Below are 19,707 nucleotides of genomic sequence, written 5' to 3'. Positions count from 1 at the left end.
AAGAGAGACAGAGAACTGCTGGAGAGAATCCAACGGAGAGCCATAAGGATGCTTAGGGGACTTGAGCATCTCCCCTATGAAGAGAGACTGAGATCCCTGGGGCTATTTAGTCTGGAGAAGACTGAGAGGGGATCTGATCAATGTCTGTAAATATCTGAGGGGTGTCAAGTGGAGGGGGCCAGGCTCTTTTCAGTGGTTCACAGTGATATGACAAGGAGCAATGGGTTCAAACTAGAACATAGAAGATTTCACCTCAACATGAGGGTGACAGAGCACTAGAACAGGCTGCCAAGGGGGGGGTTGTGGAGTCTCCTTCTCTGGAGACTTTAAAAACCCACCTGGATGCGTTCCTGTGCAGACTACCCTAAGTGATCCTGCTCTGGCAGGGGGGTTGGACCTGATGATCTCTTGAGCTCCCTTCCAACCTCTGATATACTGTAATACCTTGCTCAGAAAACAAGTGAATTAGAACAAATTTTAAGCCATGTGCTTATGTTAGCAGCCAAGGTGTAAGGCCAGCCAATACAAACCAGATTTGTTGGCATATAAATAAACAAACCAGTTTTATGAAACTTGGCTGCAGTTACTTAAGTCTAGATTTCATGCAAAGAAGACTTATGATTTATCATAATCGTACAAGAATGTGTGTTTAAGAGATGTGTGCATTGTCTCCACATCTTCAGGCCTGGGAGAGACTGGAAAAAGCTGAACATGAAAGAGAACTGGCACTGCGAAACGAGCTCATCAGACAAGAGAAACTGGAACAACTTGCACGCAGATTTGATCGCAAGGCAGCTATGAGAGAAACTTGGCTGAGTGAAAATCAACGTCTTGTTTCTCAGGTGCTGCTTTCAGAGATTGTGTGTGTGACTAAAATGATTCCCATGAGTAATTACAGGATGCAGTTCTTGCCAAGAGAACATTTCCTCCCCTGTGCCTCATATTTTACTGTCCAGTCTAGTCCTGATGGCCACCATGATTCTGCTAGTAAATGTTACCTCTGATTTTATCAGTAGTTCTCTGGTTATCACAAGTATCACTGATTTTATTAGAAAAGGCTTTTCAGAACACTTAGAGATACCAGATTTGCTAACAAGTGCGTTCTGCTCAGTGATGACATTAGAGCAGTAGAGCTTTCCTATGCAGCAGCCATTGCTGAAAAAAACCTCTCTGTCTTCACAGGATAATTTTGGCTTTGACCTCCCAGCAGTAGAGGCTGCAACGAAGAAGCATGAGGCCATTGAAACAGACATTGCAGCATACGAAGAGCGAGTGCAGGCTGTGGTTGCAGTGGCAAAGGAGCTTGAGACTGAAAATTACCATGATATCAAACGCATAACTGCAAGAAAGGACAACGTTATTCGGCTGTGGGAATATCTCCTGGAGCTGCTCAGGGCACGGAGACAGCGGCTGGAGATGAATCTTGGTCTGCAAAAGATTTTCCAGGAAATGCTGTACATTATGGACTGGATGGACGAGATGAAGGTGAGTGTCATGTGAGAATGTAGACCAAAAACTCTGAAAATGTATAGATGTCCCGTATTGTAAATTGTTAAGGTTTGTTTTGTCCCTCTGATTTAATTTGGACCAATGCAGAAGATCCGCATTCAAGAACATTACCAAATTCCTTATAGTATATTTTATGACAATTTTTTTAAAAAAAGGATAAAGAACAAGTTCACTCCTATGAAAAACTACTCTTCACCTTTATGCATTTCTCGTAAGGGCTTTGGTCACAGTGCTTTAGTAGGGATGATGATTTTGGTGAAAGGGAATTAAATAATCTCCATCACAGTTTACATGGGGAACAACTCACATCTTCACCTCTGTGCTTTGAAAAGTATGGATTTCTTCCTGCCTATTATGCTGGGATCTGGGAAGGGAGAGGACTATGTCTTTGTTCTTGTCCATCAACCAGAAGAACCTGGAAGCTGTTGGAGGAAAGAAAGATGTGTGTAGCTCAGTGGCAGCTCACAGGGGCTGGACTGAGTGCTTTCTCTTGGTCTTGCTGAGCTATTGTAGCTTCTCATCACTGTAGACTTAAAAGCGCATTAAGGAGCACTCAAGTTCTTCATGGTTACCAGTGATTTTAAAACTATTGTGTCAAATTCATATCTCTATACATTTGAAACAGCTCTCCTTCTGGGTTTGGTGTTTCTATAGACTTAAGTCAGTTTAACAACAGAGAACATAATGCCTGTAGCCATTAAGGAAACAGTTCATGGCCTTCAGCCCATTTTGCTTGCCTATTCTATTTTGATCAGGTGCTTCTGCTGTCTCAAGACTATGGCAAACATTTGTTGGGAGTTGAGGACCTGTTACAGAAACATGCTCTTGTGGAAGCTGACATTGCTATTCAGGCTGAGAGAGTGAGAGGGGTCAATGCATCTGCTCAGAAATTTGCCACCGATGGAGAAGGTAACTAGCAGCCAACATATCTTTCTTTGTCTTAATTATGTGGTTATCTGTAAGCCTCATTAGTTCTGCAGAACACACTAGGTTAAATTCAGCACCAGAATAAGAGAGTCCAGCTTCATTTGTTCCTTCTTTACTCACTATGTCAATGATTAATTTGATCATGTGCTCAAGAGTCTATTATGGCATTGTGTTTTGTGTGGCATGTCATGCTCCTAACCAGCAGCTGCTGTAACTTTGTAGTGGTCACCATTAATTCCTCCAGCTGTGTTTCTAATGCAAATAACACAGATTATTTGACCCAGTCTGATATATTTATGCTAAATAAAAGTGATTTTCCTAAACCAGTGTTATTAACTAGGATAAAGGATCTTCATTTTGTTAAGTTGTGTGGGAAGTTGGTATAAATCTGGAGTAGTGAATTTTGTTTGACAACACTCATGAATATCTTTCATTTTATTTTTTGTCTTCATGAAAAGAACAGTATTTTCTGCTCTGTGTTTATTGTATGGTGGATCTGAATAGTTTACACTTACTTTCAGTAGACTAACTATGAATAAGAATTCATGAACTATGAATTATTCAACTAACTATGAATAAGAATTACATGAATGTCATAGATGGAGCAAACAGAAATTAAGAGCTCTGTGCCCCAGCTGTAGGCGTGAAAATGTAGAGTTGAAAATCAGTGCATTCTCTATCCACACAGGTTACAAACCGTGTGACCCGCAGGTTATCAGGGACCGTGTTGCTCACATGGAGTTCTGCTATCAAGAGCTGTGCCAGCTTGCAGCTGAGCGGCGGGCCCGCTTGGAGGAGTCCCGGCGCCTCTGGAAATTCTTCTGGGAAATGGCTGAAGAAGAGGGTTGGATCAGGGAGAAGGAACAGATCCTGTCATCTGATGACTATGGGAAGGACCTAACCAGTGTTGTCCGTCTCTTCAGTAAACATAAGGCATTTGAAGACGAAATGAGTGGTCGTAGTGGCCACTTTCAGCAGGCGATAAAAGAAGGTGAAGACATGATTGCGGAGGAGCATTTTGGGTCTGAGAAAATCAGAGAAAGAATTAAAGATATCCGGGAGCAGTGGGCTAACTTGGAACAGTTATCTGCCATTAGAAAGAAGCGCCTGGAGGAAGCCTCTCTCCTTCACCAGTTCCAGGCTGATGCTGATGACATTGATGCATGGATGTTGGACATCCTCAAAATTGTCTCCAGCAATGATGTTGGCCATGATGAATATTCCACTCAGTCCTTGGTCAAGAAACATAAAGATGTGGCTGAAGAGATCGCAAGCTACCGGCCAACCATTGACACACTTCATGAACAAGCGAAGGCTCTACCACAGGAACACGCCAGCTCCCCAGATGTGCAAGGCAGGTTGTCCGGAATAGAGGAGAGGTACAAGGAGGTTGCTGAGCTGACTCGGCTGCGTAAACAGGCCTTGCAGGATACCCTTGCTCTTTATAAGATGTTCAGTGAGGCAGATGCTTGTGAGCTTTGGATTGATGAAAAGGAGAAGTGGCTGAATAATATGCAGATTCCAGAGAAGCTGGAGGACCTGGAAGTGATCCAGCACAGGTGAGAATGCCTTTACCAGGAAGTTTGGGTGAAAGGTTTTTTTTTTTACACCAGATACTTTCTCAGCTTGCCTGTGGCTCACATTCTTTAATTGCCTGTGTGATCTTTTTCTTTCCTTTTTTTTTTTTCACTCTGCTCCAGATTTGAAAGCTTAGAACCAGAAATGAACAATCAGGCATCCCGTGTGGCAGTGGTGAACCAAATTGCTAGACAGCTGATGCACAGTGGCCATCCAAGTGAGAAGGAGATCAAAGCACAACAAGATAAACTCAACACAAGGTGAGGAAAGGCCTCATGCTCATCAACGTGACAGTGGCTGAAACAAGTGCAGTGGGGTCATTTGTGTTTCTTAGATGTGTGTTTTAAGATACTCTTATACTATTACCTGAAATATCTTCGAGGTAGAGAAAGAAAAGAGGTGTGTCTTTCAAATATTTGAATAACAGATGGAGTTTTGCTATTGACTTCAGTCAGGTCCTGAGTGAATCAGTACCTTGATTCGAGAACTGGGAATTGGTTGTAATGGCTATTATGATAAAAGCAAAACCAAGATAATATTGTGTGAGCTCACTCATTTTTTGGCTTCAAAATAAACCAAGAGAGTATGTTTAGTGTGAAAATTAGCTGTAACTAGCAATTATTTGCTTGAGGAAGAATCACACTTTTAAAGACTCTTTGTTGGTGGTGCTTGTCTTATTCTCATATATTCCATAGCTTAGTTAGTAGTTGTTTTGCTGAAACTATTGATATGGGAAGGACTGAAAAAAGCATTAATAATTAGGCTATTTCATGGTTTAGCCAGCTAATATCAACAACTGCTCACTCAACTATGTTGCCAGATCCTTTTCCCTTATTATACACGTACCTCAATTGCTCTGGTTTTCTCTTTTCACACATTTCAGATGGAGTCAGTTCAGAGAGCTGGTAGATAGGAAGAAGGATGCTCTGCTCTCTGCTCTGAGTATCCAGAACTACCATCTTGAATGTAATGAAACCAAATCTTGGATCAGGGAAAAGACTAAAGTGATTGAATCCACACAAGATCTGGGCAATGATCTAGCTGGAGTGATGGCCCTGCAGAGGAAGCTAACAGGCATGGAGCGTGACCTGGTAGCCATTGAAGCCAAGCTAAGCGACCTGCAAAAAGAGGCAGAAAAGTTGGAATCAGAACATCCTGACCAGGCACAAGCCATCCTTTCACGGCTTGCAGAAATCAATGATGTATGGGAAGAAATGAAGACCACCCTGAAGAACAGGGAAGAGTCACTTGGAGAGGCAAGCAAACTGCAGCAGTTCCTGAGAGACCTGGATGACTTCCAGTCTTGGCTATCCAGAACACAGACTGCAATTGCATCTGAAGATATGCCAAACACCCTGACAGAGGCTGAGAAGCTGCTCACTCAGCATGAGAATATTAAAAACGAAATCAACAATTATGAGGAAGATTATCAGAAAATGAGGGATATGGGTGAGATGGTGACACAAGGGCAAACTGACGCTCAGTACATGTTCTTACGCCAGCGCCTACAAGCCTTGGACACTGGATGGAATGAGCTTCACAAAATGTGGGAGAACAGGCAAAATCTTCTTTCTCAGTCTCATGCCTATCAGCTCTTTCTCAGAGATACTAAGCAAGCAGAAGCATTTCTTAATAACCAGGTAAATGGTCAAGATAAACCTTATTTAATTTCTACAGGTTGACACCATATACTGCAAGCAATCCACAAAGAAGATCATTTGGGAGGAGGGCTACAAACGAAACATTGCCTTTTTAAACTGTAATTTGCTGTTGGTGTCTAACTTCTAGTTAGATAATGGGAGATATTTAGTTTCACATGTTGAATCTGTTGTTGGAGCACACAGTGCAGCCTGAATGCATTGTTTTTTTATCTCTGCTTTATGCTTTAATCACAGGAGTATGTTTTGGCACACACGGAAATGCCCACTACCTTGGAAGGAGCAGAAGCTGCTATTAAGAAACAGGAGGATTTCATGACCACGATGGATGCCAATGAAGAAAAGATCAATGCAGTGGTAGAGACTGGCAGGAGGCTAGTTAGTGATGGGAACATAAACTCTGACAAAATCCAGGAGAAAGTGGACTCTATTGATGACAGGTAAGATCAGGGTGATGGTGGCAATGGAGCTTTTCATACTAATTCTGTTCTTAGAGAGATGACCTTTTACAAGTCTCCAGAGGCAAAGCAACATGTTAGAAAATTACTGTTGCAGACTGTTTTCTTTGTCCCGTGAAAAAATAGGAACTGTAATGTTCCAAAAATGTGCTGGGCTAATCTTAATTAAACATCACCTCTTCCATTTTTTAGAAGCTAACAAGGTAATGAGCTCACTAGCCAGAATTCAGCTGTAGGGAGCGTTGATGTATAATTCTTGGGAATATTGAGAGACTTTATGTTATAGCAGGTGCTGTAAGAATTAGCTATGCTTGGTTCTTTGTTTCCTCTGCTACCACCTAGCTGATTTAATTATAATAATATATTCCTGTCGTTTTTCTGAGGAAGGAATGTGGCTCTTCAAGAGTGTAATTGGCATTGTATCTACCCCACCCACTAAGCTTTGATCACCTTTTTCAGCTTGTCTGGCCCTTCTGAAATCTGATTAGGCAGCATTGGCACAAATACATCTTTCATCCTAGAACAAGTCTTTTGCTTTGTCTCTTTAGCTGTGGCATGGTGGCTGTAGATTGTTGAAAGTTTCTTTGATAACCGAACTTACAGATTTGATGGCTATGATTCATGGCTCTAGCTGCTTTTGGTCTGTCAAGGCACTTTTCAAGAATGAGTATCAGAACACAGCAGTAAGCTCCTACAGAACTGTCACTGACAACCCTTCTGTCAGACTTGCATCCTCCCACTGCCAGTAAGCACAACGCTTTCCAGAAGCCTTCATCTCCAAGGAGAAACTGAACTGAAGTAGTTCATAAAATGGTGTGCATTTTCTGTTCTGGCAAACATGTTCAACTGTTTATGCACCCAGTGTAGCTGTTGCTCATGGATTCAAGAAGAGTGAATATTCCTGTTCCCAGAGCTTGCTGAGGGTCTCTGAACCCTCTGACAGCCAAACTCCCAGGATACTTCACGTTTTCATTCTCTTTCTAACCAGCTGGACTCTCTTTAGATCCCAAAGAGTCTGCAAAGTACAGGAAGAGAAGATTACATGAAACCAGTCAAGGTGAAAGCTAGGAAGTTAATTTTTTTTTATTCACCTTCTCTGACTTCCAATGTCCTCTGCTAGAGGTGTTCCAATTGTAGAATGATTAGCATTGGAAAGGACCTTAAAGATCATCTAGTTCCAAACCACCTGCTATGGGCATGGACACCTCCTAGTGGACCAGGTTGCTCAAGGTCCCCATCCAGCATGGCTTTGAACAGTTCCAGGGTGGTAGCCCTCACGACTTCTCTGGGAAACCTGTCCCAGTGCCTCACCACCTTCATGGTGAATAATTTATTCCTGACATCTCATGTAAATCTAGCTTCTTCCAATCTGAAGCCATTAGCCTTCCTCCTGTCACTAGATGCCTTTGTAAAATCTCCCTCTCCAGCTGTCCTGTAGGCCTCCTTCAAATACACGCACTTATGCAGGATGATTTGAGCCTGGCCTTATGGTCAGGTACCTTCTTTTTGCAACTTTTGGAATATTAAAAGACAGCATCCAAGGATATTGCAGCAAATTGTCAGCTCCTTCTTACAGTCCTCTCTGAGGTGGCTCAAGTAGGAGACAGCTTCAGCCTCTGTCCTGCATGCTCTGCAAAGATGTTCCTGCTGCTCCAGTTATGCTGCAACTAGTCCTCCATGTCCCCCTTGTCCTGTGGCACCACAGCTGGCCACCTGGGCCATCCTGTCCTATCTGTGGGATGTGTGCTGGAGTTCCTACTCTGAATGGCAAGCAAGTCTGAAAGACTGTATTTTGTAAGCCCACTTTTTTCCACCACACTTCCTCAATTCCAAAGCTATTTATGCAGAACACTGCAGAAAGCATCCAGTGCACTGCTATTCAGGAAATCCGTGTGATTAATCTCTGAATCTGTAGGGCTGATAAGCCTCAAGAACAAAGCCTTAGGGTTGGGTGTAGTGGGAGTGGTAGCAAAGGAAGCCTCTTTGGTTTTACACAGATTTGCTCTCCCAACCAAGCTCCACCTGGATGTATAACAAAGGACCAAAACAAACAAGTACAAATATGTGCAGTGGCTCCATACTTCCCATATGGAGCTCTTTGTAGTTTTTAGTATTGTTAGTAGTATTTTTTACAGTCATTCTTTCAAGCAGTTCCAGAGGAGACTCCACTGTGTGTTGGTACAGCAGACAGGCTCAGCTCCAAAATGGTTACCATCTAAACATACATGGTAGATATCAGGCTAAGGAAGGAGAGTGCAGAGGCAGAGTGGAGCTGTGCAATAAGAGGTAAAACACTTCAGCACATTCTTTTAGTGCTGTTCACAGGGAAGAATAAATGGGAATAAGATGGAGAAAGAGTGAGGGAAAGAGAAGATGGTTTTGAATCAAGCTATCACTAGTTAAATTTTCCAGCTAGGAGAGAAGCCGCTCTCCAGTGCAGTTGCCTCTGCTTTGGTGTCTTCTGCTGCTGTTTCTGCCAGCCAGAGGGGATGCATTTTCTCCTGCGTTTTCTCTTGGAAGAGTGTAGAGAGACTGCCTTAGTCTGTGTGCCTACACATGGCCTCTCTGATTCTGCAAGTAGACCTAGTCTGAAGACAATGGCAGATCTGCCTCAGATTGTGATCTAGGTTTGGTTTTGTTATCAGGTTTTGTTTTCTGCAACATAAGGAACAGGAGTAATTTTTGTTCTTGGCCATTCAGAAAGGAGAATGAATGCCTCTTGTTTGCTAGAATAACTGAGGAAGCTAAAACTTCCTTGCTTATATCTCACTATTCATAATAGGCAGTTGCATATTCCTGCACAGGCTTTGAAACCCACAGGCTTACAGTTAAACCACAAGTGCTTCTGTCAGTTTTCAGCATTGTTAGCATTCTCAGGGGCCTCTGGGGATGCAGCATAGGAGCTGTGGCACATTTTGGTGCTGCTCTTGGATTAATTTGAGTCAGACACCTCCTTATGCTGAACAGAATTTATTTTTTTCTGGTTTCGATTCTTCATGGCATTGACATTGCCATGGAAGGAAGATGCCCCTCCATGTTTTAACTGACTATGGTATATTCCCTACCCTCTCTTTACCATATAGGTTTGGCTTAGCTTGGATCTGCCTCTTCAGTATATGTATAGGGAAGTTCTAAAGTCTCTGTCACTGAAGCTTTTAATGACTTTAGAGAAACATAAATGAGTAATTAAAAATCTTTAGATATAGCTGGACTGAAGCAGGAGAACAGGCTAAATTACTTCTTCTATCCTGTTATTCTTTTATTCCCATATAAAGTAGCATCAATTCTGTGATGAAAATACAGGAATTCCTGCTTGTTCCTGCAATGTCTGTTCTCAAATACCACAGCTACATCTTCAAGTATCCTGTTTAAACTTTGCTACAGTTCAGCCCTGTTTATCCTCCAAAAATACCCGTCTTTGAGTTTCAGGTCATCTTATACAACCAACCAACCTTTCACAGTTAAATAGCTCTAGGTGCTAAAGATCGTATTTGTTATGCTGAGAAAAAAAAAAAAAAAAGATATGTCATCATCTGGTTTGGATACCCCTGCATGTTTTCCCTTCAAAGGTCTTGAAGTTAGTATTTCCAATGCTCTCTGGGGGATATTTTTGCTAGTTTTATAAACACCAGTTTTCTCAACATAAGAAGTTACTTATACTTTTAACTCTATTCAAATAAGTGTGATGAAATTCCCTTTTTAATTTCAGAGAAATTAAATTCTGTCTTCTCTAGAATACATGAATCTGTGATGTAATCTGGGTTTAGATCTATGAAATAATCAAGGTAAAATCACCCAAGCAGTTCCTCGCTTCGTTTTAGCAACTTGAGTAATTCACTATATTTGCCCAGCCATATAAAAAACAGTCAAGAAAGAGCTGTCAAATAATCCTTGTCAAAACTTGAAGATTACATGGTCTTGGACTCCAGCCTCCTGCTTTTGATAGTTACATCTTGTCTTCCTCACCATCTGATCTGTAAATCAGTTTTCTTGACCAACAGCTATATATAGATGCTACTTGCCTGGTTATTCAGAGGAAGCTGTTGAGACAAAAGAGAAACAATTTGTATCCCTGTGACGTATTTTGTCCTATTCCTCTGCCTACAGACCTTATGCTTTTATGTCAAATGTATCCCTAAGTGTTCCCTGTGTTTGTAAAGTCTCTGAATTCATGCCAGATAGCTTGCTCTGGTAACTTAACAGTAGATCAGGAAAAGTGGTATTTTAATACAGTTGTTGTCACCAACATTTAATTTATAATCTTGTAGAATATTGTGAGTCTCTGGAGACTTCCACTAACAAGGATTTATTTAGCTATTGCTAGTATGTGCTGAGATCATCTTATAAACTGTCACCCTTTGAAATAATTTCCAGCTCTCTATCCCCATTTATTTCAGGTTATTACAAGGGGCAGCAATATTTCACTTTAATGCCCTGTACAGTGAAGTGTGGACAAATCTAACACAAATGGATTTACAAGCAGTAAATAAAAATTACCTTCTTTACTCTGCTTCCTCCATCTCATAAATAATGAACAGGGATAACTACTCCAAGTCAAGCATGAGTTAAAAATGTGTTCAGAGGTGCCTTGGGAATGAGCTCTTGAGGAACCATGGCCTTTTGAAGAACCCACTGAGGGCTTTTGAGACTGCCAGCATGACTCATCCTTCAAAGGGCAAACAGTTATGAATTAAAAATAGGTCTTCTAGACTAACCTTTTCTTTTCTTCTATCTACTCTTAAATGCTCTGAGAAATATGTTACAACATGGGTAAAGCTTCTATTTGCAGAGCACACTGGTGTATTCTGTTTGCTGTTTGCTAAATACAGCATTTGGAAGGTGATTCAAACCAATTTTGCTCAGGAGAAGGAAGTGCTGAGCAAAGGTCATAAAGAGCATCCCAGCAAGTACATGCTTCGGAAGAACCACAGAACATGCAATCTTATTGTTGCAATTTTGCAGATCCGTCTCTGTGTTTGTTGGCAAACAGTCTGAACTTTCCTGTGGTCTTCAAATTAGCAGGCCAAATTCTGTACATAGCACTTGTAAAACCCTGCTGACTTCCCTGTGTATTTTAACTGGTCATAAAAAACAAATAGATGCTGAACTTAAGTAAGCACCTTAAAAGACGTGCATAAGTAAAGGTCTGAAATGCCCTTCATTTGACAGGCAGGAAAAGCCACATTGCACATACATATTAAACAGGTATATCCCAGAGAGGTGACAGGAATCAACAAATTATGGTTTTGCATTAAATGCCTGTTACAATGGTTTTTGTCTCTGCTGTTATTTTTTTGACTAGGCATAGGAAGAACCGTGAAGCAGCCAGTGAACTTCTGATGAGACTGAAAGATAACAGGGATCTTCAAAAGTTCCTTCAGGATTGTCAAGAGGTAAATTACATCCTTTCATTGCTGAAAGCTGCTTCCTGCAGAGGAGCATTCTTACCCCTTATGCACTGGAATATTTAACATTCTGCAGTCAGGTTATCCAGTAGTATTTATTGTAAAGAAACAACTCGAAAAACCCTGCTCAAAACTGCAAAAATTAATCTCTTTGGGTTTTATTCTCATGAAATGAATTTCCTTTTGTCATCTAAGCTAAGGACAGGGAAAATAGACAAAAACAGTGAAGATTTTCTGATGCAGTATAAATTAATCTTGTAGAATGTGGTGGGATTATCACTGCACTGTGATACACTTCAGCTGTGTATATGCATGTGGCCTAGTGCAGGAGAGGTCAAGTGATTTCTGCAAAATAGTCAGAAACTGGAAGTTAAGATGAAGAAGGGAATGGGGTTAAACTGGATCACCTTTAATGTGTTATTTATCTGATAGTCTGCCTGTGTTTAAAATTAAGTACTATAACGTTTAACAAAAGAAATCCTTTCCAGACTTTCTAGTGACTTACATGGACACTGACAGCAACAGTTTAATGTTGGGAATGATCTTGTTCCTAGCATGAGGAATTAAATAATTTTCAGGTTATTTCATGCATTACTGAAAGCTGATAAAGAGCCTTGCCTGTGAGGTGCATTAAATACTAACTGTCCTTATCTGAAGCTTGCAAAGGGAGCTGACTATGACAAAGACGTGCTTTTAAATTCAGGAGTCAGTACATGGGCTGCATGTCTTACCCAGCTCCCAAGAGACTGGAAATCACAGCAGTGTGTCTGAATGGGATTGCCCACAGCTGAAGCTTCTGACAAACAAACAAAATGATGAGTGTAAACTGGGCAAATGATGTTTACTGCTTCGCTGCCTAGATGCACTCTGTTTTCCTGCATTACGTAAGCTAACCATGAACTTGGGTTAAATTGCTTCTTCCTTGGTAATAAAAACATGACAGATTAGCAAAAGTTCTGCTTACTAGCAGCATCTTCTTCCTTCCTCTGTAACACCTCTGTTGCAAAAATCCCTCTGGCTCTTCGAGCTATTCTAGCCTTTTTGTCAGTGTGGTTGTGTTCCCTGGATCTGGATTTTTTTCCCCTATATCATTGGAAAAAAAAAAAAAGGCAATCATAAAAGCTCTAGCGTCTGGCTGCCTGAATGTCTGGCTTCTCAGTGTCTTCTCAGTTGTTTCTCTTCAGCTGCTAAACTATGGGTGTCTCAACTGTATGGCTCAAAGACAGAGCTCACAATACCGAAATGTTAAGAGTTTCTCTAATCCTTTCTGAGAAGACAATAGCCTTGATGATAATTGAGTGGCTGTTTTCTAAGAAGACAGCCACAATGAGACTTAGAATTTACATTAGTGTGATTACTCATATCTCAGTGAGGCTGGAGGGATCGTGGAATGGAGCAGCACTGTCCTGCTGGGTGCACAGGAGCCAATGGAATACCTTGCCGTCGCTCATCTCTGTGAAGCTGAGAATCATTAGAAAACAAATTTGAACCAGTCTTTGACCTGGCAATGATCCTTCAGCCTTCCTGCCCACTGCCTTGGGGATGGTTTCCCATCCATCTGTAGCTTGTAGAAAGGAAGGGTATTTCTGCAGTGCTCCTTCCCCAGGACAGCCTTTCCTCAACTGTCACTCTGTGCTGAAGCATCATTTAAATGTGGCCTCCTGCCTCTTGCTCCTTCCTGCCTCTGACTCACAGGCAGGGCGATGAGCAGGGTCAGCAGTGCTGGGGGAGGTGACGGGATAGTGGTCATAACCAGAGCTCAGCAATCATAAACATATCCTCCAGGTCACAGAGCAGATTTTCTTGTGTTAGTAGTCAGAGATACACTGTCACAGGTTAATCCTGGGGTGTGGTTTTTTCGGTCTGTTTCTCACATTCATAAATATGAATGTTAAATTGCTGAGTGAATGAAATAAAGAGTGACAGCAGAAAATCCTGAGAAGGGGAGATGTGAAATTCTGCTGTTTAGTTTTCTTTGACTTCCTGCTCTTTCACAGTTCACCTTTGAGGAGATTAAAGCTGATCTTCCCTGTAAGTGCCTAGAAATCCCAGCACCATCTGGACTAATTTCTCCAGGGATGCTGGAGTGAAAGCATTTGGCAAGACTCCACACATCAGAAGTTTTCTGGCAGTTCAGGGGTTGTGCCAGCAGGTTTTGTCACGCAGTGCAAATGTCTGTGAGCCTTAGGCCGCAAGATAGGCTGTGTCAACTTGGGTGTTTGCAATGTCTGGGAAGTGCAGCAGCCGTTGGTGCTCTTTCACCCTCCCTTGTTGCTCTGCCAGGTTCACAAAGATTTTGTCTCTGTGTTGCTCTTAGTTCATGCCTGGGTTTGATTGCAGAGTGTTACAGTCTTCAGGGGGTTGAGAGCAGAAACAAACCTTTGCGGTATAGGTGCAAAGGATGAGAGGAACCCAGTAGATAGCTCTGCTGGTGTTAACAACAGACTTAGGATATTCTGGAGAAATAAATGTCCCAAGTGTCAATCTGGGGCACTGTTTTAGAGAATTTTTTTTTTAATCTACTTTTGTACTGAAGATAGCCACTTTAGTGACTGCTGTCTATACAAAACGGATTTTGTGAGCTCTCATATGCTTTGTTTGCACTTTTGTGTTATCAGAAGGAGCATAACAACATTGTGGGAATCAGAAATAGGGGTTTTATCGTGAGAGCCATTGCCATGCACCACCTATCATCCGTGTCTCAGCTCACTCTATCCATTAGTGTGAACACAACTACTTTTCCTTGGGAAGCACTTCTAAATCATCAGAAGTCTTAATGCTATGGCTGACTAAAAGCAAACAGTGCAATTTGCACAGCATAGCAACTGTCTCCTACCCAGAAAGGCAGAAATAAAACCACTAATTTGGGGTTGTATAGTAGTCCTTAATGTAGCCTTTGATTGTTAAGTAGCACAGTAGCCTGTTATAACTGTAAACTTGGCTGTCCACAGAGCTTTTCATTAACATGAACATTTTTCACTTTAGATTTGATAGCAAGATCAGATGAGGAGTTTCTTTGTTTGCTCTGATAAGTTTTCCCTTTTTGTGGAGCTTGACAATGCCTTTATGGGACAATCTAAGAAAGCCTTGTAAATGCTAAATGAATTTGTTGCCCTGTATCCCAAGCACATAGCAGGGAATTGGCGAGTCTTGCCTGTGCTGTTACTGTCCTTGTCATGGTGCTTCCTCAGCAGGACAGCATGCCTTGCTGAAGTGGTGTTCTAGAAACAAAGCTTAGATTTGTTTTGACATTTTCCTCTTGGGTAGGCAATGTTAAACATGCAGAAAATGTGTCTTTTTCAACTTCTGTAAACATTCCTGTGAATGTGTTTTCTATCCCCACCCAGGAGATAGATAACGCAGTCAGACTTACCCTAGAAAGAAATTTTATGTTGGCTGCTATGATCATTTTCATGTTCTGTTTGCCCATGGCAAATAAACTGTACTTTTAAAGTATTGATTCTCTTCTAATGTTGTTCAGGAAATTGTTCTCAGCATCTTTGTATTTGCAGAAAATTAGAATTAAATTGATCTTGGATGTTACATAATGGGAAGAGAAAACTTTTGACTACCAAAACCCTACTGGGGATTGGCATTTTGATAGTATTCTTTCATACTATAAATGTGTATTTTCTTTTTCAGCTCTCACTCTGGATCAATGAGAAGATGCTCACAGCCCAGGATATGTCCTATGATGAGGCAAGAAACCTGCATAGCAAATGGCTGAAGCACCAGGCATTCATGGCAGAACTTGCATCCAACAAAGAATGGCTGGAGAAGATTGAAAAGGTAACTAAAAAAAAGTCCTAAAAATACCCTCCTCTTTGTGAAAATTGGTTATGCACAGAGGTAGGATCTGTTCCTCTGTAGAATTGCTTCCTGAATCTTTTCTCCAGCTAAGGCAAAAGGAGTTTTTCATTACTTTAGGATAAGTATCTGTTGTACAGTCTCCATCTAACCTGTTTTATTTTTTACTGATGTTAAATGATCTTTACCCAAGACATTCTCACAGAATAGGCTGTGGCTAAGGACCCAATTTAGTTTTGGCTAGTCTTTTTTGTCTGTCAGGAGGAAGGTGCAACCTAGTTTCCATACCTGAGGGTAAAAGGGGCAAATGTTGTGATTTGAGGTAATAAAGTAGAAATACTTCCTGGGAAATAACTGAATGTGGGTGGATAACTGAATTTAGACTCCCATGCTGCCATGCTGTCTTTCAGGCATTCAGGCCTATAATCAGACTGCCTGTCCCCAGGCAGAATTTAGTGCCTGAGGTAAAGTACAGCCAGCTTTGTGATTAAGATTCACAGCTCTGTATCAAGTTACTTTGAAGGCTCTAATGCGCTGTGATGAGCTATACTCTTTTCTCCCCCATTTCTCATGTCCAGCTCTGGAACATGAAGGAGGTCTTGTCCTTAGCTCTGACAGTGGGTTTCTGTTCAGTGTAAGTTAGCTTAATTGCTCATTTCCTCTCCTGCTTTGGCACTGTATCCCATTAGAGGCTTTTCTGTGATCTGCAAATAGCAATACACTTTAATGGTGTAATTAGGAGGCTGCTCTTAGTGCTGGAAGTACTTCTTCAGTGATGCTAATACAACCTCACCTCTGAAATATAAGATTGCAGATTGTATGGAGCCACAGCTAACAATCACTGGGCTAATGTAATGCTACCAGTGGTTACAGCTATTAAATGTGCTGGGTTGTGAGAAGTGTTCACGTCTCAAATGTTTTGTCCCTTGTCAGCATGACTCAGGAACAGAGGTAGAAGTATCATGAGATTAAAGGAAGTATTTCCAAAACTAATGCAGGCTTTGTGAAGACAAAAAGATACCTTAAGTCCAAGTGCTTTACTAGTGCTAGATACAGGGTTCCTGCTTCCCAAGAAAGGTGGCTCTTCTCTGTACTATCTTAGACCTATGTTTATTGCTATAGCCCATCAACGTAACCCTCTTCCCTCTCAGTTTTGGTGCTGTAAGCTCCGCCTCGCTGCATTGCACTGGGTCTTCATTGCTTTCCCAGTGAGTTGGGCCACGGAAGATGCACACACGTCTTTCAGCTGCCACTTCCTCCTCCGCTGTCATACAGGTGCATGAGGCAGTCAGCTCCGCTCTCATCTGAGCAGTGGCCTCAGGAGCTCCCACAAAGGAACACGTTGTGGGGAAGAGAAAGGAGGTGTTGCTTGACCTTCCCGATGCCAAAAAATCCTGGCATGGACAGACCTGAGAGCTGATGTTCTGGAGGGAGTCACTGGATACTTTGAGATGGAAGATGAGTGGTTGATACTGCCAGCAGATGAGGAATTCTGAGTGTTTGTTAATCAGAATAATTTCACTAACAGTCTCTGAGTGCTCCTGAGGAGATACCATTTTGTTGCTCTTTATTTTGCAGGAGGGAATGCAGCTCATTGCAGAGAAACCTGAGACTGAAACTGTGGTGAAAGAGAAGTTGACTGGTCTCCATCAGATGTGGGAAGAGCTTGAATCCACTACTCAGACCAAGGCTCAGCGTCTCTTTGATGCAAACAAGGCAGAACTTTTCACCCAGAGCTGTGCTGATTTGGATAAGTGGCTGAATGGGTTGGAGAGTCAAATTCAGTCAGATGACTATGGGAAAGATCTCACCAGTGTTAACATCCTATTGAAGAAGCAGCAGGTAAATGGAGCACAGGTTGCAGAGTGAGCAGACAGGAGATATCTGCACTTAAAGGAACAGTGGGGGGATTCTTTCAGTATATATAAGAATTTGTTTGCTTTTCATTCTTCCTGTTGCTTCATGTATCTTTAAGGAGAACCAGAAATACAGCCAGAAACAAACCAGCCACACATTTCTTGGTAAAATCTCTACCTTATATATCTCTATTCTGTCTGCCACTGTAGTCCTCCAGTCACTTGATCATTCCCTCTCTGTACGTGGCTTCCTGTCTGTGATTCAGACTTGTCTGAAGCTGTTTGGTCTGTGATTCCTTGCTGTAAAAGCAGCCAGGAGTAGCAAGAAGAGCAGGTAGCAGTGAAGTTCTCGTGTGCCATTAGCTGTGCTCCAAAGTTATTCAGGGTAACTTGTGAATGACTGTTAAAAGAGATTCAACCGTGTGGTTGAACAACTTCACCATTTGCACAAACACACATAACTGAGGGGTATCAGTGGGTGGCCACAGTTGTGAATCTGTGGTTTTATCCCATTTTTCAGGACCTTTTTTCTATGTTTCTGTTTAGATGCTAGAGAACCAAATGGATGTTCGTAAGAAGGAGATAGAGGAGCTGCAAAGCCAGGCAAGGGCTTTAAGTCAAGAAGGGAAGAGTACAGATGAAGTAGATGGCAAACGCCTTACTGTAGAAAAGAAATTCTTGGAGTTGTTGGAGCCTTTGAATGAAAGAAAGGCAAACCTGCTGGCCTCCAAAGAGATCCACCAGTTCAACCGGGATGTGGAAGATGAAATTGTGAGTACAAAAAAAAATCCTCTTCCCCAAACAATAGAAAATGTCACACCTATTCAGAGCTATCACAGGAAAAAAACCTTTCAATCATATCTTAATAGCACATTAGAGTAATGCTGCTTTTTGCGTCTTATGTACACCAGCCCTCCTCTGCTGACCTAACTGTATCTGGGATTGCTTGAAATCATATCTTCTACTCTTCTCTTACTTTCAGTTGTGGGTTGGAGAGAGGATGCCTATAGCTACATCTACTGATCACGGACACAATCTTCAAACTGTGCAGCTACTAATAAAGAAAAATCAGGTAAGTGCATGCTATTAGAGTTCCATACCTGTTACTTCTCCTTAGTGTTGATTAATTCAGGAAGGAAAAGCTTGAGAAAGGATTGAAAAGGGTTTTTTTGTTTGGTGCAATATCTTATCAGTATGCTTTTCTCCCATGTAGACTCTTCAGAAAGAAATCCAGGGACATCAGCCTCGTATTGATGACATTTTTGAGAGGAGTCAGAACATTATCACAGAGAGTAGTCCTAATGCTGAAGCAATTCAGCAGAGACTTGCAGACTTGCAGCAGCTGTGGAACCTTCTTATTGAGGAGACAGAGAAACGCCACAAGCGCCTAGAGGAGTCGCACAGAGCACAGCAGTATTACTTTGATGCTGCTGAGGCTGAGGCCTGGATGAGCGAGCAGGAACTCTACATGATGTCAGAAGAGAAAGCCAAGGTGAGCTGCTCTGCAGTGACACTAGTTCAGTTTGAATTACTTAGCTAGAGGGGGACAGGTGACATAATTTAATTTGTCACTAATGTAATGCTGACATAAACAAATTTAATTCCCTTGTGAAACCTCAAATGATCATCTTTTCTACCTGTTAGGGCATCTTTGATAGTGTGGCATATAGGCCTTGATGGGCTGAGTCAGTAAAGCACTCTCAGACTGTGGACAGCAACTGTGTACCTTCCTCTGCAGTAAGGCATGAGTTACCAGTACAGTGCTGTTAGGTAAAATTCTCTGTGAGGTTTGAATCACTGGTAACAGGACAATACCACTGTCTGTAGCAGGCTGATGGTCACTCTTTTAGTGCCACTAGTCATCAGCTTTTACTTCCAGTGATGTGAAATCACAAGAGCATCAGACCATACAAAGGGTACATAAACTTCAGTTCTTCAAGGAGGTGTTGACAGTGCTGTGTTTGTTATTTACATAAATGCTCTGTGTTCACCACCCTGATAAAATAAACCTCAGCTTTGTGTCAGAATAACACATTCTGTGGGTCTCGATTGGAATTTCTACAGACACTTAAGGGGAGAATCCTTTGGCATCGGCTCTGTAGGGTTCCTTTTCTTTGACCCATGCTGCTCTTGAAAAGCCTGACAAGTGGTGTGCCTAAAACTGTTCCATTTTTCTGAGCTCTGCACAATCACTAGCATGTAAACACACAAAGAGCTTCATAGAAGACGAAACTCAGTATGCTCAATACACAGCTGATGTAACGTTGCTCTGCATCCTAGACAGGCTGGTGCATTCACTCTTTCACTTGTTACTCTGCTTTATGTGGGTGCTGTTTGCTGTGAACTCAACTATTAATACACCATTGTCAGAACAATGTGTCTTCAAGATGTACTTGGGACCACTCCTGTATAAATCTCTCCAGCTACCACTTTTTGCTTGCACACCAAGTTGAACTTCGTGTGTGGTGTCTTTCTCTGGAGTGGGGGACTTGGCTATCGTCTTTTGTCA

The 19,707-nt window shown here is 41.8% G+C and overlaps 1 protein-coding gene across 4 annotated transcripts in view; it reads left to right on the top strand.

Annotated features, from left to right (window-relative positions):
• The window catches only part of SPTBN1 (spectrin beta, non-erythrocytic 1), a 128,972-nt gene that overhangs the window by 89,039 nt on the left and 20,226 nt on the right, over window positions 1-19,707 (top strand). For all 4 annotated transcript variants that reach the window (XM_054383418.1, XM_054383419.1, XM_054383420.1 and 1 more), the window contains 13 exons: window positions 684-842; window positions 1,183-1,485; window positions 2,265-2,418; window positions 3,125-3,995; window positions 4,137-4,274; window positions 4,898-5,654; window positions 5,910-6,112; window positions 11,433-11,523; window positions 15,178-15,324; window positions 16,921-17,184; window positions 17,745-17,969; window positions 18,181-18,270; window positions 18,412-18,690. In XM_054383418.1, the coding sequence (XP_054239393.1) occupies window positions 684-842; window positions 1,183-1,485; window positions 2,265-2,418; window positions 3,125-3,995; window positions 4,137-4,274; window positions 4,898-5,654; window positions 5,910-6,112; window positions 11,433-11,523; window positions 15,178-15,324; window positions 16,921-17,184; window positions 17,745-17,969; window positions 18,181-18,270; window positions 18,412-18,690 (3,681 nt within the window). The remainder of the gene's footprint in view (window positions 1-683; window positions 843-1,182; window positions 1,486-2,264; window positions 2,419-3,124; window positions 3,996-4,136; window positions 4,275-4,897; window positions 5,655-5,909; window positions 6,113-11,432; window positions 11,524-15,177; window positions 15,325-16,920; window positions 17,185-17,744; window positions 17,970-18,180; window positions 18,271-18,411; window positions 18,691-19,707) is intronic.

This window comes from Indicator indicator, chromosome 9 (genome assembly GCF_027791375.1).
Source record: "Indicator indicator isolate 239-I01 chromosome 9, UM_Iind_1.1, whole genome shotgun sequence".
Lineage (NCBI taxonomy): Eukaryota > Metazoa > Chordata > Aves > Piciformes > Indicatoridae > Indicator > Indicator indicator.
This window is presented reverse-complemented; position numbering and strand designations above follow the sequence as displayed.